Source organism: Acanthochromis polyacanthus, chromosome 9 (assembly GCF_021347895.1).
Source record: "Acanthochromis polyacanthus isolate Apoly-LR-REF ecotype Palm Island chromosome 9, KAUST_Apoly_ChrSc, whole genome shotgun sequence".
In the NCBI taxonomy this organism is placed as follows: Eukaryota; Metazoa; Chordata; class Actinopteri; family Pomacentridae; genus Acanthochromis; species Acanthochromis polyacanthus.
In genome coordinates, this window is record NC_067121.1 from 38,016,838 (window position 1) to 38,039,047 (window position 22,210).

At 44.3% G+C, this 22,210-nt stretch overlaps 2 protein-coding genes across 3 annotated transcripts in view; one reads left to right on the plus strand and one right to left on the minus strand.

The window, feature by feature from the left end:
* The window catches only part of tpra (translocated promoter region a, nuclear basket protein), a 43,867-nt gene that overhangs the window by 5,310 nt on the left and 16,347 nt on the right, over nt 1-22,210 (plus strand). The window contains 26 exon segments of the mRNA XM_051953691.1: nt 392-472; nt 1,615-1,702; nt 1,933-2,070; nt 2,194-2,288; nt 14,020-14,217; nt 14,318-14,425; nt 14,652-14,875; nt 15,658-15,821; nt 15,903-16,027; nt 16,396-16,544; nt 16,694-16,855; nt 17,033-17,049; nt 17,552-17,703; nt 18,550-18,672; nt 18,674-18,691; nt 18,827-19,032; nt 19,173-19,197; nt 19,446-19,544; nt 19,546-19,590; nt 20,810-20,926; nt 21,040-21,054; nt 21,056-21,128; nt 21,131-21,243; nt 21,407-21,585; nt 21,707-21,807; nt 21,810-21,853. Coding sequence (XP_051809651.1) covers nt 392-472; nt 1,615-1,702; nt 1,933-2,070; nt 2,194-2,288; nt 14,020-14,217; nt 14,318-14,425; nt 14,652-14,875; nt 15,658-15,821; nt 15,903-16,027; nt 16,396-16,544; nt 16,694-16,855; nt 17,033-17,049; nt 17,552-17,703; nt 18,550-18,672; nt 18,674-18,691; nt 18,827-19,032; nt 19,173-19,197; nt 19,446-19,544; nt 19,546-19,590; nt 20,810-20,926; nt 21,040-21,054; nt 21,056-21,128; nt 21,131-21,243; nt 21,407-21,585; nt 21,707-21,807; nt 21,810-21,853 — 2,859 coding nt within the window.
* LOC127535391 (uncharacterized) lies at nt 5,432-13,347 on the minus strand. Of its 2 annotated transcripts, none has more exons than XR_007944239.1 (2): nt 13,180-13,347; nt 5,432-5,909 (listed from the first exon to the last, which is right to left on the minus strand). XR_007944239.1 is itself a non-coding variant. In XM_051953267.1 (2 exons), the coding sequence occupies exon 1, from the start codon at nt 10,440-10,442 to the stop codon at nt 6,606-6,608; it is 3,837 nt and encodes a 1,278-aa protein (XP_051809227.1). In that variant the 5' UTR covers nt 10,443-10,613; the 3' UTR covers nt 5,480-5,909; nt 6,332-6,605. The 2 variants fall into 2 exon arrangements, 1 of the variants encoding a protein (XP_051809227.1); XM_051953267.1 differs by lacking the exon at nt 13,180-13,347 and adding an exon at nt 6,332-10,613 and having other exon boundaries at nt 5,480-5,909.

Here is a 22,210-nt window from a genome sequence, read left to right on the forward strand (position 1 = left end):
ATGGACAGACGTGTTTAGATTACAGCTGCAGGGATTTCCTTATTTATTTATTTTTTTTAACAAATTCCTGCATTGTTGGACATCAAAGTTTTGAAGCACCCAAGAAGGAGTTGTATGGTGTTGAATATAAATGAAGATAATATTTCATTTTTCAGTTAACCTTAATAACAGCTCAGCACAGCGCCAGGTAACAAGTGTTTAAAGGTAACAAAGTGCAAATTCTTGGGCATTAAATGGTTGTTTCTTACCATTTTGTGACATTTTATTGACTGAAATATTCATTGATTTATCACTCTAACTTATTTTGTATTTAATTATAAGTTTCAGCCCCAGTGTGCAGACGTATAGATGGTAGTGTTCCATTGTTCAAGTGGTCTTCGTGTCTCTGCAGGCTAAAGACGAGCGCAGCGCCATGGAGGAGAAATACCGCAACGAGCTCAGCGCTCACACCAGGCTGTCTTCACTCTACAAGGTGAGAGTCACTATGAAGCACTTTAAATGTTTGTTGCTTTACTGATTTATAACTGATGTTGAGACAGTTTCAACAGCAGGCATTATGTGTACATATGTACACTGGAAAAAATGCCTCTCTCAAAACAAGAAAAAAATAATAATTTCAAGGAACTTTTACCTTGAAATAAGTGAAAAAATCTGCCAATAGACCAAGTGAAAAATGGCTTGGTAAGATTTCTGAATACTGAGATCTTAAAATTAGCTGGAAAACTTATTTTAAGTTATATTTTACCAGGATTGTCAAGCTTAGGTGTCTTAACCCTCCTGTTGTGCTCATTTACCAAAAAATATCGTTTCCTTGTCTGGAAAAAATCCCAAAATTCAGCCAAAAAAATCCCCAAATTTATAAAAATTTGCAAAACCTTCAGGAAGAAAATTCCTTAAAAGTTTCTCTTAAAAGTTTCATTTAAAAAAAATAAAAAATCCCCAAATTTGGCAAGAAATAAAAACTAAAATTGTAAATATTTTCAAAAAATGAATAAAACGCTTCCAAAAAAATCCTAAAAACATCTCAAGTGATTCCATATATATCAGTAAAACTTCTGATAATTTGATCTGATAAAGAACATTCACCAAAAAAATCAAACAAAATCCAGTGAATTTCGCTGGATTTTGGTTGATTTTTTTTTTCTGAAAATATTCTTGAGAAACTTTTTTTAACATTTCTTTCCATCAAAAAATTTTCAAAAGTTTTCCAAAAAATGTTGAAAATGTGAAAATTTTAACTGTAAAAATATTATTTTTTTCCCACGTTTTCAAACTTTAAAACAGGTCATTTTGATCCACAGGACGACACGAGGGATAAAACAAGATAATTTCAAGATTGTTTGACTTAACAAGATATTTAAGATGCGTTGTCTTAAAACAAGTCCCTCCGTCTTTCTGAAATGTCACTTGTGAAGTGAAATTATCTTAAATCAAGTGGGATGAGACATTTTGACTAAAAATAAGACAAATAGACTTGGTAAGAGTTTGAGTTTTTGCAGTGTAGAGTTCTGTTATCTCCTACATGTAGTCAGCATCATGACCACCTGCCTCATGTTGTGTCGGTCTCCTTTTGGCCGGTCAGTTTATATTGTAACCTCCATTTCCTCCCTCTAGGGGGCAGCGACAGACATGGAGACCAAGAACCAAGAACTGAGCAGAGCAGTGGAGGAACTCGGCAAGCTGGTGAAAGAGTCTGGAGAAGGTATGACACCAGTGTTTAGTTGTTGTTCAGAAAAACAGGTGATTTTTTTCCTGCTGTTTTCAGTGACTACAACTAGTCCTACTGGTAATTCATAAGCCAATTATCTCACTATATTTAGTGGAGGCAGGAAAACAAACATCCTAAGTCCCATTTTTGCACGTTAAGCATAACGTTCCATTTTGTTTAATGCCACTGACGCCTGTGTGTGATCGATGTCGCCGTCTTTGCAGCCAATAAGGCTCTGCAGAAGAAGGTGTCTGAGGGCGAAGAGTTGAAGACGCGACTTGAGGCGGAGCTGAGAGAGAAGATCAAGAAAATGGAGAAGGAGCTGGAAAACGCTACGATGAAGGCTTCGGGCAAACACTGCTGTAAGAACGTGCACTTTCAGGCATATTTAATGTGTAACTTTCATGTCTGTATTTGTAAAAAAAAAAACAAGTATGTCTGTACACACTCCTACGACGTTTATTTCCATGTGTGTTCTGCTTCAGGTGCACCTTCTCTGACTGAGGAACAGCTGGACTCCATGTGTCCTTCAGCTGCTGCCATCGCTGCCATCGTCAAACCTGGCATGAAGTTCTTTGATGTGAGTCTTTAGATACTTTAACCCTCCTGTTGTCTTCATTTGCAGGCACCAAAAAAATGTTGTTTCCTTGTCTAAAAAAAAAATCCCCAAAAATTCCTCAAATTTGTGAAAATTTGCAAAACCTTCAGGAAGAAAATTCCATTAATTCTTTAAAAGTTTCCCTTAAAAGTTTATATATGAAAAATCTCCCAATTTGGCAAGAAAATTCATGTAAATACTTTTAAAAAATGAGTAAAAATGTTCCTAAAAATATCTACAGTGATTAGATGTATAGCAGTAAAACTTGTGATATTTTCTTTAAGAAGAGTCAGAAAAAAATCAACCAAAATCCAGTGAAATTTGCTGGATTATGTTTCTGACTCTTCTTAAAGAAATATTTTTTTAAACATTTTTTTCCACCAAAAAATGTCGTTTTCTTGTCTGAAAAAAATCCCCCAAAATTCCTAAAATTTGTGAAAATTTGTAAAACCTTCAGGAAAGAAATTCCAATAGTTCTTTAGAAGTTTCTCTTAAAAGTTTTATGTATGAAAAATACCCCAATTTGACAAGAAAACGTATGTAAATATTTCCAAAAAAATGAGTGAAAATGTTTCTAATAATATCTAAAGTGATTACATATATGTCCAACACGGTCTCACGGGGATTCGTGAAACTGTCACGTCAGTTTTTGTTTCGGTTTCGTGCGCACCAACACGATGTCGTCATGTTTTTCGTGCCGCTCACCACGAGCGAAACCCGCTGTGGTAATCACATCTGAAAGTGGTTTATACCGGCGGATTCATGACGATCTAAGCTGTCCATCGGCGTTTGCGGCCGCCACTGCGGCCGCCGCTTCGGCCACCGGACATTCTTTAAATTCCTATGCAAATTAGGCGGATTCATGACGATCTAAGCTGTCCATCGGCGTTTGCAGCAGCCGCCGCGGCCGCCATTGCGGCCGCTGGACATCCGGCCGCAACAGCGGGCGGATCACATCTGAAAGTGGTTTATACCGGCGGATTCATGACGATTTAAGCTGTCCATCGGCGTCTGCTGCAGCCGGATGTCTGGCGGCCGCCGCAAACGCCGATAGACAGCTTAAATCGTCATGAATCCGCCGAATTTGCATAGGAATTTAAAGAATGTCCGGCGGCCGCAGTGGCGGCCGCAAACGCCGATGGACAGCTTAGATCGTCATGAATCCGCCGGTATAAACCACTTTCAGATGTGATTACCACAGCGGGTTTCGCTCGTGGTGAGCGGCACGAAAAACATGACGACATCGTGTTGGTGCGCACGAAACCGAAACAAAAACTGACGTGACAGTTTCACGAATCCCCGTGAGACCGGGCTGATATGTCAGTAAGACAGTAAGAACAGTCAGAAAAAATCAACCAAAATCCAGTGAAATTTGCTGGATTATGCTGATTTTTTTCTGACTCTTCTTAAAGAAATATTTTTTTAAACATTTTTTTCCACCAAAAAATGTCGTTTTCTTGTCTGAAAAAAATCCCCCAAAATTCCTAAAATTTGTGAAAATTTGCAAAACCTTCAGGAAGAAAATGCTAATAATTCTTTAAAAGTTTCATGTATGAAAAATCTCCCAATTTGACAAGAAAACTTATGTAAATATTTTCAAAAAAAATGAGTGAAAATGTTCCTAAAATATCTAAAGTGATTCCATATATATCGGTAAAACTTCTGATAATTTCTTTAAGAACATTCACAAAAAAAATCAACCAAAATCCAGCGAATTTTGCTGGATTTTGGTTGATTTTTTTTTGTGAATGTTCTTAAAGAAATTTTTTTTCACATTTCTTTTTGCCACCAAAAAATGGTCAAAAATTTCCCAGAAAATGTTGAAAATGTGGACATCAGAAGCTTCACTATGAAATTTTTATTTATTTTTTTCCACATTTTCAAACTTTAAAACGGGGCAATTTGACCCACATGACGACACGAGGGTCAAAGTTAGCTGCTGCTTTAAGTTAATCATAGAAATCCACTTCATCTTAATCAGAAGTTGATTGATTCATTTAATATCCACTGAATAGAAGTTTACTTTATGCAGCCTGTACATATCCTTCCATCTACCTGAAGTAAATAAAGTGTACCTGCACACGTACTGTTTGTTTAATAGTAGGAATGTAACGATACACTCAACTCACGATTCGATACGATTTTCTCATAGTTTTTTTTAACAGAATGAGCTTGCAGACAAATTATAACTGGAAAAAAAAAACGATTCCTTCGATTATTTCTGAGAGAAAAAACACATTTCTGAGGTAGGGTGAAACACAACACAAACTATGCAATGAAAACATATTTAGATATATAAAAACTACAAATTATATTTTCTCTTTAACAAAATAAAGAGAATCCCTTTTTATTTCTCTGAGGTAGGCTAAGCTGTGCGTCCTCTTCTTAAAAGTGCAACAGGAATTATGTTTTATGTTAAACAACAAAAAATAAGTAAAAATCTGGATTTTCAAGACAAATCCCACATAAAAAAAAACAAAAAACTAAATGAATAATACAAGTAAGCAAAATCTTTTTCATTTTTGGACACAGCAAAGCCAAAATGCTGCCACACCTCCCACTTGAAGCTGTTCTGTGTGTCCTCGATTTCAAAATCCGCCGTGTCAAAAATGGATTATTTTGTTCTGCAGATTTGTAGGCCCAAGGTTCAGTTTTGTTTCGATCTTACTGGTTCTGCTGTTCGATTCTTAGCGAGTCCTTGTTCTCATCTTCAAACCCGTGGATCTGTTTAACATCGGAAGGAAACGCTGCCAGAACTGGAACCTAATCTAATTCTCATCCTCGTATCTGTTCGTGTGTGACTCCACCCTGTATTTCCATCTTCAGAAGGATCAGACAACACATGACCACAGTGGGCTGGGACCTGGAAATCTAGAAAATTTGACCCCCTCCAAATTGCTTTTATTTTTGTTTTTCTTATAGTAGAATAAAAATCTAGTTCAACAAAAAAAAATAAAAAATCAAGTCAAACGGTCTATTCTTTAAAAAGTTCGGCCAGTTTGAATCTCAGGAAATGACACATTCCACAGGCGTAAAAAAAATGATATTTGAGCTTTTCGTTCTATTTCTTTTTGAGAAATTAATAATTTTTACCTGAGATTTTAACAATATTCAGGTTTACCTGCTCCAAATTTTCTTAATTGCTTAAATTTCCAAGATTTCTGCAAAGTTTGAAAAAATATGTTCACTTTTTTTTTCTGAGACTATTTTCATGTACCACCCAGAATATTTTCACTTGCCATAAGCCAGATATGGGAAAGTATATATTTTCTGAAAGAATAGGATGTCAGGTGTTGAAAAATACAAGTGTCAGAAAATCTGGCTTATGGCAACTCTGACAGATCAAATTTTACTGAAGAAGGTCTAAGTTCCCCTGTGTGGGCGATTGATGTTAACACGTATGTATCCAAACTGTAAGTAGTACTGTAAGGGAGGTTTCCTAAACTGACTTGGATTCTGCACTGGTTCTGTGTTATCACCGGATTCACACAGGGAGTGTCGGCCAGAACACCGCTTAAGGCCTGGTTTCTTCAGAGTATGAATAAAAGCGCAGAGACGCCGTTGACTTTACTCACTGGAACTTTAGTTGTGGTTGTGGTTTTTCTACAAGAAATAATAATAATAAGCACATCTTAATGGTTTACACCTAAATACACAAACAATAGAAACAGAAATGTGAACTAAAGCTCTATATCTATAAACTTATCCACAATCATCTTCGAACACACATACTGCCGTATTTGGCATATATTAACAAACTACTTCCTCTTTGGCCTTCAAAATAATATATCCTCAATATATATACATAGACAGACTCTTATTGTGTAACCGGAAGTACCGCGGATGCGCTCAGCGCAGCAGCAACTTGACGCTACAACATCAGACGGCGAAAATACACTTCTTCCAGTTACAACCAGAACTTAACGAAGGCACAGCGTTCGAATCAAGAAATAAACACAGTAAATGAACCTGACACTAACATTAACTAGACACAACATCACATATATCACTCAAACAATACTTACTTTACATGCACGCACAACCACGTCTGACGAGCTGACTCTCCCGACTGCTCTCTCATGCATCACTCACTCCTCTATCACGCAGCATACCATCATATGACATCACTCATCATGCTCGTTTCACATGGGCAATGCCCTGCCCCTTAAAGACCCCAATGACACAGAATATGTGAAATAAACGTAACATAGTGTGAACATGTATGAACTTTGGGGCCTTTTCTACAGCCGCCCCCGAATGTATCTTATACATTTGCACATTAATGTAGGTCACAAAGTTCTACGGTTGAGTAGCTGATACAGGTGTAGAATTGTCCTCATCCTCCCCAGAGGGGAGCGCAGGAAGGACTACCAGCCTTGCAACTGGTCGGGTATAAAGTCTTGACTTAACCTCCACGTCAGCTGACCTAATGTGTCCATCAGCGCTGCGATGAACATTGTCGACCTTCCCAATGGGCCAAAGGCCTCGGGGGAGGTGTGGGTCAGTGATCATCACCACAGAGTCCTTTTTGATGTCAGCAGCTGTATCGTGCCACTTCTGGCGAGCTTGTAGACTTGGTACATACAGCCGAATAAAACGAGCCCAGAAGTGATCAGCCAAAACCTGGGAGTGCTTCCAGCGTCGGCGACTAAGAAGCTCACTCTCAGGGTAGACTACCTGAGGGAGTGAACCATCAGGCCGCCCCATCAGAAGGATGTTTGGGGTAACTGGATCGGGGTCGCTGGCATCTGAAGACACATAACCCAGGGGTTTACTGTTGAGGATCCCTTCTACTTCAGTAAGTACAGTGGAGAGCACTTCTTCTGGTACAGGTTGAGAACCCACTGTGGCGTACAGGGCTCTCTTCGCAGAGCGGATCTCTCTCTCCCACACCCCTCCAAAGTGGGGGGCTGCTGGGGGGTTGAAGTGGAAGGCGATCTTATGTTTGGCTAGGAGCTGTTGAAGGTCCGGCGACATTCCTCGGAAGGTCTCCCGGAGTTCTCGCTCTCCTCCTATGAAATTTGTCCCCTGGTCAGAGAACAATTCAGCAGGTGTTCCTCGACGAGCGATGAACCGGCGGAGAGCCATTAGAAAGGCATCAGAATCAATGGAGGTAAGAAGGTCTAGGTGTACAGCTCTGGTGGTGAGGCACTTGAATATGATTCCCCATCTTTTCTCCGAGCGTCTTCCCACCTTAACCTCAAATGGCCCAAAGCAGTCCATCCCTGTAGAATAGAAGGCAGGTTTGAACAGGCGCAAACGGGCCTCAGGTAGGTCTGCCATCTTTGGTACTTTAGGTCTGGCTCTCCAACGCTTACAGTCTGCACAGCTGGTTTGATAACGCCGGACAGCTTCACGCCCCCTCAGAATCCAGTAAGATCTCCGGAGCTCTGCAAACACACGCTCTGGACCAGGGTGGCATAGCTGGCTGTCGAAGTCTTGGATTAGGAGCCTAGTCACTGAATGACCTGGGTCCAGAATGATGGGGTGGAGCACTGCGACCTCCAGGTCTGTGGCACGCCGAAGCCGTCCTCCTACTCGGATGAGGTCTCCACTTCCATCTAGCTCAGGAGACAGGGTCAGAAGTCGACTGCTTCTAGGGACTGATTTACCAGCCTTGAGTAGGTTGTACTCCTGCTGGAAACTGTCCATCTGAGACCTATGTAAGACCAACCTCTCTGCCTGACGGTAGTCCTCAGCAGTAGGGTGGTCGCTCCTGTTAGCCGCCCCGTGCAACTCCTGCACAGTTGCTGCTAGTAGTTCCTTCCAGGAGTTGTACTGGCTCAGGTCAGTGGGGGGCTGGGTTGGAACACCAGCGGCAACACCACAGAAGGTGGACTTGCACATCTCTGATGTGTCTGTAGGCTGTTCCGTAGTAGCGGTCTGAGGCCACTGGTCTAGACTCAGCCGAAGAAATGGTGGTCCCTGACTCCACCTGTTTGGCTCTGCAAGCTCTTTCAGCCCTTTCCCACGCGTCACATCGTCTGCGGGATTTCTCATAGAGTCAACATATCTCCACGTATGTCTGTCGGTCAACTCCCGTATCTCTGACACACGGGAGCCAACAAAAACTTTAAAGCGGCAGGATTCGGACTTCAGCCAGGTCAGCACCATTGTGGAATCAGACCACAGAATTATTTGGTCAATGGTGATGGTGAGTTCCTTCTCCAGGACCTGGGCGAGCTGTGCGCCCGTAAGTGCAGCACACAGTTCTAATCTGGGCATGGAGTGAAGTCGCTTAGGAGAGACTCTGGATCGAGCCATCAGGAATGACAGGTGCACGACACCATGCCTGTCAGTGGAACGAAGGTATGCCACCGAGCCATATGCCTCCTCAGAAGCATCACAGAAGATATGCACCTCTCTTCGGAGGCCAGAAATGTCTACCTCCTTTGGCAGGTATGGCCGTGGCAGTGTGACTTGTGAAAGGACCTGTAGCTCTTCCTCCCACATCCTCCATTGGTCTAGGAGATCCTGGGGAAGTGAGGGGTCATCCCAGCCCCGCTGTGCATCCCAAAGGTGCCTGACAAGCACCTTGGCCCGAGTGGTGTAGGGCAAGATGAATCCCAAAGGGTCGTACTGACTCGCCAGTACTTTATAGATGTTCCGCATTGTTGGGACACCGTAATCCACATGCCGATGCTTGTAGCCAAGGACATCCGTATGGAAGTGCCAGCTTAGTCCCAGGGTGGATTCTGGGACATCTGTCTTGTTGTGAGCCATCCACAACTCCACACTGGCAGATCGACTCTCTTCAGGCAGGTGGCTTATGACCTCTGGCTCACTGCTGGCCCACTGGCGTAGTTCAAATCCTGCAGATGCTAACAGGGCTCTTAATTTGTCAACAAGGTGTCTTGCCATAGCACTGGTGGGAACACTCTGGAGCCAATTGTCAACGTAGAAGCATTTCTCGATTGAGATCCTCACATCTTCATTTGGCTGACTGTTTTCAGTAACGTGCCGCTGCAGAGCGAAGGTAGCACAACAGGGGCTACATGTTGTTCCAAATGGCAGCACCTGCCACTCATACACTGCAGGGAACTCTTCTTTGCTGACATCACGCCAAACAAATCTGAGCAGTGCACAGTCCTCTGGGAGAAGACGAACTTGATGGAACATGCCTTTGATGTCTGCACTGATTGCGACAGCATGCTCCCTGAAACGCAGCAGAACTCCCAGAAGTGTGGCTCCCAAATTTGGCCCAGGCAGTAGGTAATCGTTCAGGTTGTGGCCCTGATGCTGAAAGGAACAGTTGAATACTATCCTCGGCTTGCCATTATGACTCACGATATGATGAGGGATGTACCATGCCTCATCATTTCCTTTAGCCGTTATTTCTGGACCACACTTGATTACAGAACCTGCCTCGATCAGTTTCTCCATCTCCGATCTGTAGGCTTCAGCTTGTGCAGGGTCTCTAGCCAGTCGCCTTTCTACACTACGTAAGCTGGGCATGACAGCCATTGGTGTAGCCTGAAGGAGTGGCATTCCCTGACGACGGAGCAGAGGGGTGGCGTAACGGTGAACACCGTCAACCTCTACCCTGACAGTTTTGGTCTCAAGAGTCCTGATAGCGTATGTATCCTGCTTTGAGCGGGTAACTAGCTTCTCACTGCGGAATGGAACTGTATCAACTAACCACAGTTTCTCCACATGCTTCATGAGCTCACTCACTTGAGGTGCTACTGTGGTCAATAGGCACTGCGATGGTTGGGAGATATGGCCGACTGCACTTGCTGGTCCCTGCAGAGTCCAGCCTAATCTGGTGTGTACCGCAGCTGGTCCTCCTGGGGGTCCTAACCTGACAGGTTCTATGGGGGTGATGAGGTGGGGGTGATCACTCCCGATGAGAAGCAGGGGCTTCACATTAGTCAGGGTCGGTATGGGAAGGCCGATGAGGTGTTTGTAATGCCTTCGGAGCTGTTCCATGGGGTATGCATGGCTTGCTAGTCCAATGCGGGCAGTGGTAAATGCACCAGTGATCCTGAACTTGGTCTTTGGGTTGGAAGGTGCAGCTATAGTGAATGACACCGAGGCTCCCTGAATTGACTGCACGTCCTGTCTAATTGTGCGCAGAGATAAGTCTTCGGGGATCCCTTGCACACCCAGCTGGTGTGCAGCATCTGGCAGGAGCATAGTTCTTTCTGAGCCATCATCCAGGACAGCATAAGTGTTGACTGTTCGGTCTCCATGATGAAGGCGCACCTTGACGACCTTTAGGAGGACACGACTACCTTCGGTCGGTCGGTCGAGGTACAGTACTTCGGTTGTGCCATGACTTTCTGGCAACGCCGTAGACGGTGACTGCTTTAGAGGCCTCACATTCACATCATGTAGCACCCGGAGATGTTTACCTTGGCAAAGAGCACAGGTCTTCCTTAAGTTACACTGAGCAGCCTGGTGTGACCTCGCACAACGCCAACACCGCTTGTTAGTCTTTATCCATTCTGACACCTGATCCTTTGTTAACCTGGATATTGCTGTGCACTGGCTGAGGTGGTGCTCTGCACTGCTACAGAATGCACAGAATGGTGTGCTCTTAGACCCTTTATAGGCTGGTGAGACAGGAACCTCCGGCTTCTTGACCTCATCCTTAGCACCATGGAGGATTATGGCGCTTTGACGCTTGGGTGGTCGTCCATCGGGTCTGGATACCGACCTCTCTTTCATTCCTCTCATGGCTAACTGTCCCTCCGAGTCCTGACACCAGGATTCGTATTGTAACCATTCCGACAGGTCAAGCAGGGTGTAATTGCGTGTGCCCCGATAGAACATGGAACGGCGGAACTCTGCTCTCTGCTCTGGGGGTAACTTGCTCAGAAGGCGAGCAACATGGGAGCCGCATTGCAACTCCACCACTCCTTCGGGACCCAATGTCCTCAGCATCCCCACCAGTGATTGTATCTGGAGTGAAAATCTCTCGAACGCAGCGATGTCTCCTCTCCTAACATCTTGAGCGTCCATCACAGCTGCAGTCCGCTTCAGTGCTATCTGGTGTGGTTGACCAAACTTATCATTGAGGGCAGCCATAGTGTCTGAGTAGGGTGTTGGGGAATTCAGGTAGGCATCTACTATCAGCCTGGCTTCCTCCAGCTGCAGGTGATCAACCAGCACTTGATACTTAAATAACTCATTTGCCTCTCGAGGTAAAAGATTCTCCAATGAGATCTTCAGCCGGGCAAACTCACTTGGGTCACGGTGGGAGAAAGTACAGATGGTAGGTCGCGGTCCATGGTAACTTGAGTCCAAGCTGAGTGAAGTGTTGCCCTGAAAGGTTCTACTAGCCTGTGGTGGGGGCACTGGGTTGCCCACAGGCTCGTTCCTGTGGCCACCACTACGTCCATAACCCTTTGGCATGGAGGTAGGAAATCTGTGCAGTGGCAGCGAAGACTGAACAGGTCTAAACCATGGAGTCGATGGGTGAGGAGTCTCAACTGATGGTCTCATAGCAGGCGGAGGCTCTGGCCATGGATATTGAACCCATGGCTGGCTCACCTGTGGCTTGCCTCCTTCGGTACATAGGAGCTCGTATTTAAGCCGACCAGGATGATACAACACAGGTGGGTCATCTGGTTGCCGTACTCCCTCTGGTGGGTGTGGCCATGGGGGTGGAGCCGGCCAGTCATCATCATCGTCGCTGTCAGGCTGAGTTTGGGTGGATGATGGTGACTGCATCGCTTGTGGCTCTGGCTTGGTAGCAGGAATAGAAGCAGGGCTCTGCATGTTCCTGACAGCATCCACCAGTTGCCTCATATCCTCTCGCAGAGCTCTAAGCTCAACCAGGTCCGATGACATGCGACGCTGTGTCTGCTGAAGGAGTTGCCGCTCATGATGTATGTCATCCAATTCTACCTTATTCTCTGCATAATAAGGTTGGTGGTGCAGCGCTTCAGGAAGAGGAGTAGAGTGCTCCTGGAACTGTACCTTGGATTCTCTCTGTGTAGGCCACGGGGAGGCTAGCTGGTTCTCCTGTCTGAACTCCTGACCCTCAGCACCATAGCTTTGGGAGGAAGCATCCCGCCACAGGAGGCCACTTCTCATCAGAGAATCATAAGGAGGGGTGAGGGAGGTCTTCCTGGCCTGTTCCTCTTCGTATGTAGCCTCTACTTCCATCCTATGTCTCTGGTTGCCATAGCCTGGATAATCCACCTCATAATCTGCATACCGTGTAGGAGGTTGTATGCGTCGTCTAGGGCGCGCACCTAAAGCCTCATACTCTGGATGTGATTCCATCACTGCTGTCAATCCAGTATCCGGCTCGAAGGACCATTAATGTAAGGGAGGTTTCCTAAACTGACTTGGATTCTGCACTGGTTCTGTGTTATCACCGGATTCACACAGGGAGTGTCGGCCAGAACACCGCTTAAGGCCTGGTTTCTTCAGAGTATGAATAAAGCGCAGAGACGCCGTTGACTTTACTCACTGGAACTTTAGTTGTGGTTGTGGTTTTTCTACAAGAAATAATAATAATAAGCACATCTTAATGGTTTACACCTAAATACACAAACAATAGAAACAGAAATGTGAACTAAAGCTCTATATCTATAAACTTATCCACAATCATCTTCGAACACACATACTGCCGTATTTGGCATATATTAACAAACTACTTCCTCTTTGGCCTTCAAAATAATATATCCTCAATATATATACATAGACAGACTCTTATTGTGTAACCGGAAGTACCGCGGATGCGCTCAGCGCAGCAGCAACTTGACGCTACAACATCAGACGGCGAAAATACACTTCTTCCAGTTACAACCAGAACTTAACGAAGGCACAGCGTTCGAATCAAGAAATAAACACAGTAAATGAACCTGACACTAACATTAACTAGACACAACATCACATATATCACTCAAACAATACTTACTTTACATGCACGCACAACCACGTCTGACGAGCTGACTCTCCCGACTGCTCTCTCATGCATCACTCACTCCTCTATCACGCAGCATACCATCATATGACATCACTCATCATGCTCGTTTCACATGGGCAATGCCCTGCCCCTTAAAGACCCCAATGACACAGAATATGTGAAATAAACGTAACATAGTGTGAACATGTATGAACTTTGGGGCCTTTTCTACAAGTACTTCTAATATACACGTACTTTGCAGTATAAAAAGACTTCTAGATGTCTGTAAGTGTAACAACTGCCTTCAAATTTTGAAAATGGTCATTTAAGGCATCAATTTAGGGCAGATTTCATTAAAAATTCTTGAAATTTGGTAGATTTTTCCAGTTTAGACTTCATGTTTCCCTGTTATGTTTTTTGTAAAGTAGCCGTTTACTCTGCATAGAATTAGTTAATAAAACATTTGAAGGCAATATCATGTCTCGCCTTTCAAATTTACATTTAATCACCAAATTCCATCGGTGGAACCTACACTTATGTCTAGAAAAATCTCCCTGCAGCCTTAACTTTTTAATATAATTTAAAGATATCTTTTTAGATGTATTCCCAAGTATATTGCGGTTGAAATGAGCCCTCAATCACTACCAGGGGATGATTTTTAGCCAAGATATTACATTTTTTTCCAAAAAATAAGCCGAGCAGCCCACTGTGATGACTTTGCTGTTTAAAAATTCATTTTTCATCTCAGCCGGTTGGAATCGTCCCACCTTTGTATCGATTTTTTTTTTTTTTTTGCATCGTTACATCCCTATTTAATAGTAAGAATTCCTCCTCCGCTGTCTCCGTTTTCAGCTGTACAACGCGTACGCTGAGTGTCAGACGCAGCTTCAGCTGGAGAAGCAGGAGACCAGGAGAGTGAGCAGAGTGCTGGATGAGATCGTCCAGGAGGTGGAGTCCAAAGCTCCCGTCCTCAAACGGCAGAGGGAAGAGTATGAGAGCATGCAGAGGTCCATGGCCTCGCTGTGCAACAAACTGGAACAGGCCCGAACGGTGCGTGTTTGTGCAAGTTTTGTGATCCACAATTTAGTCACTTTTTCTTTTTTTTGTTGTGTGAAATTTACACACTGTTAAATGATTTTTTTTCCATCAGGAAATCTACAGTCTGCAGAAGGAGAAAGAAGAGGCAAAGCAGCACTGTGATGCCCAAGAGAGAGAAAAACTGAGGACTGAGAGACTGTTAGACGACACGTCTGCACAGGTAAAAATACAGTTCAGTTAGTCATGCTTAGCCACATTTACAAATTTGTGAAAAACTATGTTCAGCAGGTGGGTGAGTTGAAAATTCTATTGTGGTCTCAATTTTGTCTGATTAAATTGCTAAGCAAACAAATGAATATGGCACAGATAAATTACTGTTCCTCTAATGTTAGTGATCCAAACACCGTACACCGACGTTTTCACTGATTCATTTGCCGCTTCTCCAGGTTTGTTCTCTGCTGGCTGAGCTGGAGGAAGCCAGAGGGAACCGGGTGACCAAAGACGACGGCAGCTCTGCAGACATTTCCAGCACTTCTGAGGTCACCAGCCGTGGCCAGCTGTCCTTCCGCAGCGTGGAGGAGCTGCAGAGGCAGAACCAGAGTCTGCTGGGGAGGCTGAGGGAGCTGGAGGAGGAAAAAGACAGACAGCAGAGCCAAGCAACATCAGCACGGTGAGAGGAGCGTTCACTGTGTTCATTTACCTCTGTTGGTGTCGCTACGTAGACTGCTAGCCGAAGACACTTTTGGTAAATTACGGACAGTCTGAGTCACGGATGTAGCCGAAGACACAAGCAGTACCAGTCCTGTGTAGGGCTGCAACTAACGATGCGTCGACTAAGCGTCTGACCATGATACGTCATCAACAGCGGAAGTGAGCGCGCATGCAACAGAATCACCGTCCGACTGGAGCGCGGAACATGGACGGACGTCGGCGCTGCATCGTGCATATGTTATGTATGCACGATGCAGCGCGAATTAGATACAGCTGTGTAGTAAACACTGACATCGGCGTTTACGATAGATCGCGGACGTCTGTGCTGCAGCGTGCATACATAATATATGCACGATGCAGCGACAATGTCCATCCGTGTTCCGCGCTCCGGTCGGACGGGGATTTCTGTTGCATTGCGCGCTCACTTCCGCTTTTGATGACGTATCGTGGTCAGACGCTTAGTCGACGCATCATTAGTTGCAGCTCTAGTCCTGTGCAATGTTCTGAGCATTTCCAAAAGTCAGGTGATCGACATTCGACACCGTACCCGAACTCTCTGTGCTGACATGGTTTGAACCTTTATAGACTCAACAGAGTTAACAAATTAGATATTTTACATTCTTTTTTTTTTTTTTCAATCAAGGAACATAAAGTGACGCAGCACACCAATGAGCTAAGAGTCTTTCTGAACTGCATTTGCATGTGTTTAAAAGATGGATCTGTGTCTCTGGTTCCCTCCAGTATCACAGAGTTGGAGTCCAGCGTTGGTAAACTTCAGAAGGAGCTGGAACAGCTGAAGGAGCAGAGGAATCAGCAGAAACAGCTGGCAGACTCCAACGCCAGGCAGAGGGACATGTACAAGGCGCTGCTGACTCAGAGCACCGGCTTCAGTCTGCCGCCTCAAGGTGACGCCAGAGAACGAACACACATGAAGTCTTCGTTGGTGAACAGTCAGAGTAACTGACCAGGTTTTTATATGTCTGCAGGCCCGGACTCTTCTTCCCAACCTGCTCCAGTCCGTCCCTCAGTTCCAGCGACTCGCTCTACTCCTCAGAGAGCCGCTGCTGCAGAGTCGGCTCAGACTGCTCAGACTAAAGCTGCTTTGAAACAGGTACGTACAAGCTCATGTATGTTGTGACAACCAGATACAGGGGGTCCTCGACTTACGTTGGAGTTCTGTTCCTACAGCGCGATCTCAGTCGATTTCCTGTGCTGTCCAAGAAGTCAGAGTCAAATTAATGCAAACAGGAATGGATTGGAGACAAACCTTCACATTAGTGAGCACACAGTCAATATATGAAATATGCAAAAGAGTAACATGCCTAGTGTAGCATTCAAATAAACTGCAACCAGTAAAATATAACATTTTGTCACACTCAGCCTTTCTCCACATGTTCATATATTTGTGAGGGGGGGTGTTGGGGTAAGAGTCTGATTGCAGTGACTGTTCTGAATGGATGTGTGTCTGTGCATTTCCAGATCAACGACGCCTTCACTCTCTATAAGAAGGAGAAGGCCGAGAATGACAGGATGCTGAATGAAACAAACGACCGGCTCCAGAAGCAGCTGACAGAACTTCGCTCCAGTCAGGCCAAGCTCACCTCCCAGCTGGACTTCAGCAACAAGAGGTGTGTCAAAGTATCACGTCAACACCGTGAGGGATCGTCGTTTGTGCACTAAAAGCTTTTTTAGCTCTTTGTGTCCTGTTGTGATTGCTTTTGTTTTCAGCTCAGACGTAACTTTGTGCGTTTGCTGTGTGTGTTCCTGTGCATTTCAGGTATGAGATGCTCCAGGAGACGGTAGCAGCGTACCGCAGGGAGATTTCTGCCCTACAGGAGAGGAACCAAAAGATGGCGGCAATGGCCCAGCGACACGAACACGTCATCCACACAATGAGCCAGGACCTGAGGCAGACCGGCGAGAAACTGGCGCTGGAGAGGTGAGGAAGAAGAACGATGGAAATAAGGACAGTTAGAAAGATGTCAGGACAAACCTTTCCAACTAAACTGATTGTAACGGTCTTTGAAGATCCAACACCTTAAGAACTCTACACTGAAAGGGGCAAAACTATCATCCCTTCTTAACTACCAATAATTCTTAGCAATGTCGTTATTAGTTGGGACAGAAGTCTCTGTCAGGCTGATGCCAAAAATGTGTTTGGCCCACAGCTGATGTTGGATATATTCCTGGTGGGGTGGGGTCAACACCGCCTTCTCCTGGTCTGATAATCTCTCGGGGGTGCGAGGTGCTCTTCTAGCAAGGCTTTAGGTGATATGAGCTGCTCTCGCTGCTTAGTCGCTCTCAAAAGGATTGATTTTGATGAGTCAGCTTTCTTCCAGCACAAGCTGTGTCAGCATCATGATGATGTCATTGTGTGTTGGGTCTGTGTATGTGGGTGTGTGCATGTGAATGGCTGTCTATATGTAGGGAGGGGTGGGAGAGTTTTTTTTTTTTTTAATTGCCTTCTGTGTGTTTTATTCTGTGTAAAGCCACTTTGTGTTGTTCTGCATGGAAAGTGCTATACAAATAAATAAGTTCTGAAAGTTTGAATAAGCATAACCAAAATGTTTTAACGGTTGTTAAACAATCCAGATGATATACCTCTGTTGTCCTTTTCCCTCCTTCTGTCTGCCAGGTGCGTGTGGAGAACCCTGGAAACTAAAAGGAAAGAAGAAAGAAAAAAACATGCTAGACAAGCAGAGAGTCCGGCTCAGCAGGGAGACGGAAGCCATGGTGGCCGAGCAGCGAAACCAGAACCTGCTGCTCACCAACCTCAAAGACATGCAGGTACTGTACCAACAGTAGACCTGCTTTTTGGGATTGTTCTGTCATTTATACACTGTTGGGATGCCCACACGTCTATTTTATGTTGTCAGAGGATTAGAAACTACTCCCTGCAGGGTGCTTGTTTCAGACACAGGCTGAACTGAGATGCTGAATGAATTCCAAGAACTGATTAATGAGGAGTGCTTTTTTTTTTACTGTAAATATTCAAAGATCGAATGTAGAGACCCAAATAAAAATAGTAAATGTGTCTATGTTCCCTTTAATATCAGATGCAATAATTGAAACATAACATATTTGTGTTTTATTTCATAACTATGACTTTGTAAAGAAAAAAAGTGGAGTTGCACAGAAGGTTGAAAGTTCTGTTTATGTGATTTAACTTGAACTATGAAAACTTCCTGTGACTGGAACACACCTCTTGTTTTTGATAAGTATAATCTTGTTTTTATATTCAGATGGGTACACTAGAGAAAAACAGCTCACATTTGGATCAGGGCTGAGTTTGAGTGTACTAGCAGCTAAAAACTGGCAACACATGCATCTGTGATCTTTCAAGCCTTGTTTCTCAAACAAACTTCAACACAGTTTCTTTCTTTTTCCTTCTGATTCTTTCTTGCTCTAATCAACAAAATTTGCCCTGTTGAGTCCCATTGAAATGCAGCATCACATCGAAATCCTCCACACTGACGCTCAAACCAGAAGACACATTTGCTTCGTTTGTGGTAGTTTTGTCAGCTGCGGTTACTTTGGTTTTCAAATGAGCAATATCTGTCAATCCTGGTGTAAGGTAAAATAGCTTTTTGTTCTGAATTCCATCTTTTTCCCCTCGATTTTCAACTTATCCAGCTGACGATGGAGCGCTCCGAGACGGACACTCGTCAACGATTCAACAACAAAATAGAGAAACTGGAGGCAGAACTGGCTTCAATGAAGACCAGACTGGACCAGGAGGTTGCTCAGAGACATACCCTCGGGCCGCACTATGGACGTTGTACAGTCTTCTGTATTTATTTCCCTCTTTAAGTGTTTACGGATTAGATTGGTTATGAAGGTCGGTAATGTGTTTTGAGTAACCTTCGCTTGCCTCTCTTCTAATCCCCTGTACCCTCCACCTCCTCTACAGGCTCAGTTGTTAGAAGCGAAGAAGCAGCTGGAGACCCAGAACACGCTGCAGCAGAAGACCAGGGAGCTGCTGCGTAGCTCTGAACAGCAGGTGGCTGCACTGAAAACCCAGCTGGCTTCTGCCTCCTCCTCTGAAGCCGTCGGCACCTTCCAGCAGCACGGCCGCCCCAGCTACCAGAGCTGCAGGCCTGCGGGCGCCGCTGAGAGGTAACGCTGCTTTCTGTTGGCGGGCCAGATGTTCCGTCACATGTGGAGGCAAGGTTTGAAAAAGACCAATGTTTGGTTTTAGCTGCTCTTCTCGTTGCCCAGGACGTAACGCTCTCCTGTAACCAGCAAACTCCCAGCAGGCCCAGCCAGTCAGAGCAGGAGGCTGTCAGACGGTGAAAGGTCTCCTACTAGTGCTTGAGGAGCAGAACAGTAGAGCCTGGACACGAGCACTGAAGAAACGCTAATACTACTCGTAAGAGGCAGTACAGAGCTGTGGGCTGACTCTGGAGGACAGTCTGAAGAAAGAAAAGAGTAGAACTCTTTGGCTTTCCATTCATAACAGCATCCTTTGTTCCTTTTTGCTACCTGTCACACACAGGCATACCTGAGATTTCTCCATTTTATTTTTTTAGATGCGTTCCCCTCTGGAGGTCCGGCTGAAGGAGTCGAGGAAGGTGCCAGAAGCAGCCTGGAGGCGAGGAATTTCAGAGGTGGAGAAAATGAAACAGGAGGGAGCAAGAGGAGAAAAGGAAAGCTGTGGACGCAGTAGAGAAACAGGTGAGACTTATGTTGGTTCTGTGCCAGGGGTCAAACTCATTCTCTAGTTCAGGTTCCACATTCAGCCCAGTTTGATGTGAAGTGGATCAGACCAGTAAAACCAGAGCATAATGGCCGATTAATGACCACAACTCCTCATGTTTCTTGTTTAGTGCAAAAAAGCAAATTTGAAATATTCCCATTTAAGGAATTATCTTTTTGCCAAAACATCATGAACACCAGAAATTTGTTAAGAAAAATAAATTCAGTTTCAGCAACATTCAGAATCAGATCAAAGAGTGTCTACAAAGGAACAAAACATTTAGTCACAGCTATCTGGAACTGAATGATACCGGATTTTATTTATGATCCAAACGACAAAGGTCAGACAAAAAAAAAGACAAAAAAACCAAGACAATGTATTACAAAAATGAGACAAAATGACAAAACGAGAAACGAATGACAAAAAACGAGCAAACAAAACAAAAAGAGACAAAAACGACCAAAAGTTTCAAAGCAACAAAAAATGGAAAACACAAGTGAGACAAAACATAAAACAACAAAAATGACACTCAAAACAGCCACATAAAAGCGAAAGACAAAATGACCAAAATAAGAAAAAACACAAGCAAGACAATGACAAATGACAAATGTTGCAAAATGAGACGACAAAATGACAAAGAACAGTCTAGTATTTTACTTTATGATCCAAACAACCTGTCATGGTCTATTAATTGTTTAAATTTATAGTTTTACTAATTTACAGTCTGCTCTTAATGTCTTCTCTGTAAGTTTTACCACTGTGAAGTCCGGATTAGACCCTCTGGAGGACCGCTTTTGGCCTGCGGGCCGCATGTTGGACACCCCTGTTCTATGCTATCATCGCTGTCCCACTGAGTGCACTAGATTATAACACACTCTTCAGAACTTTTTTTAATAGAATGGATAATAATCAGAAACAATTTTAACAGTTCTGAGGTTCCAGTTTCTCCAATGTAACAATTTGGAGATTTTCTCTGAGATATAAGGTGTAAATTATCTGTTTTTTTTTAGACCTTGTTTTGGAGTGTATAATCACTGTCATCTTTAGTAAACTTGCATGCCATCTTTTGATAACCATTTCTTCCAATTTCCTGACAGTTTTTTACTGAACAATTATTATTTAACTGGGGGTGGGGAAGGACACAATTAAAACATGAGGAACATTTAAATTTCTGATCTTGCCTCCCGTGTTCGTCAGGTGTCTGAGCTGCAGCGCAGTCTGAAGGCCAGTCAGGCCGAGCAGCAGGAGGCGCTAGAGAGAGCTGCTGCTGCTGTTACACTGGAGCAAAAGGCCATACAGGACAGCCTGCTGCAGGTTCATGACACAACACACCGCTTTCTCAGTAGTAATATCCACGTTCTCTTCCGTGTGTCATGAATTCAGCTTTTCACAACGTCATGTTTGAATGAGTTTCTTCCTCCTCGCAGACCAAACTCGCTGGAAGAGGCGCAGGCCAAGTATGAGCGAGAGTTGATGCTTCACGCTGCCGATGTGGAGGGTCTGCAGGAGCTCAAAAACGATCCCAACGAGAAGAAACACAGAAGAGAGAGCTGGAGGAGGAGCTGAAGAAGACTTCCTCCCTCCTGCAAGAAAAAACTGCAGCTTTAAACACAGTGGAGATGCAGCTGAAGGTGGGATGATGAAAATTATTTCTCTTTTTATTTCACCAGGACTAAAGCTCTGCATGAATTATGTTCTGCAACTTATGTCACATGAATTAAATTCTTTCACGTGTCATATGAATGACTGGGATTCTGATTGGTCGTAACAATCTTTACCGTCACTCTCCTTCAGGAGGATCTGTCCAATCAGAGCCGTCGCTGTGAGGAGCTGGTGAAGCAGAATGCTCTCCTGCACCAGCAGATGGATGAAATGGCCACAAAGAGCCGCCAGCTGCAACAACAGCCACAGCAGCTGGACCTGTCGTTCAGCGAGGAAGGGAAGACCACCGAACAGATTCTGGAAATACTGAGGTAGTACTGGAACACAGAAAACACAAAACTATTTGAATGCAGCAGCATATAACACTGAAGTTACAACCCTCATGTCAAAGATGTGGCTTTAACTGAGCTTTAATTGTGCGTTTGTGGGAAGGTTTGTGCGGCGGGAGAAAGAGATCGCCGTGGCTCGATGTGACGCATCAGACGGTGAAACTCTTCGCTACAAACAGCGAGTTGAACATCAAGACAGAGAACTGAAGAGCTCCAGGAAGCTCTGAACGCTGAGAGGGAGAAGATTCAGGTATGAGATGGGGGATGAACACTGGAGGTGGTTTAACTTTCTTTTTCAACTAGAATTTGTTGGACTTCAGTAAAGTTTACAGAATTTGTCATCGTGGTTTCTCACCTTTTCTACTGAAGTTTGCAACTTTTTGATGGCTGTTAGGCATGGGTTGTAGTTTTCATCTGTTGTGAACGTTTGCTTAGAGACTACAGGAGGTCCTCGGGTTATGACGTCCTCGACTTACGTTGTTTCACCGTTACGTCGGAACTGGTTCAGTGGAACTGGATACTGTATGTACAGTCGTCATGCGGCACTATAAAATGGCTTTGTTTACATTAGGGCTGGACCCGAATATTCGTTCACTACGGCGGTATC

Bases quoted from the DNA above. Each gene is read 5' to 3' on its own strand.
- LOC127535391 (XM_051953267.1), bottom strand. From the start codon at position 10,442: ATGCTCCTGCCAGATGCTGCACACCAGCTGGGTGTGCAAGGGATCCCC.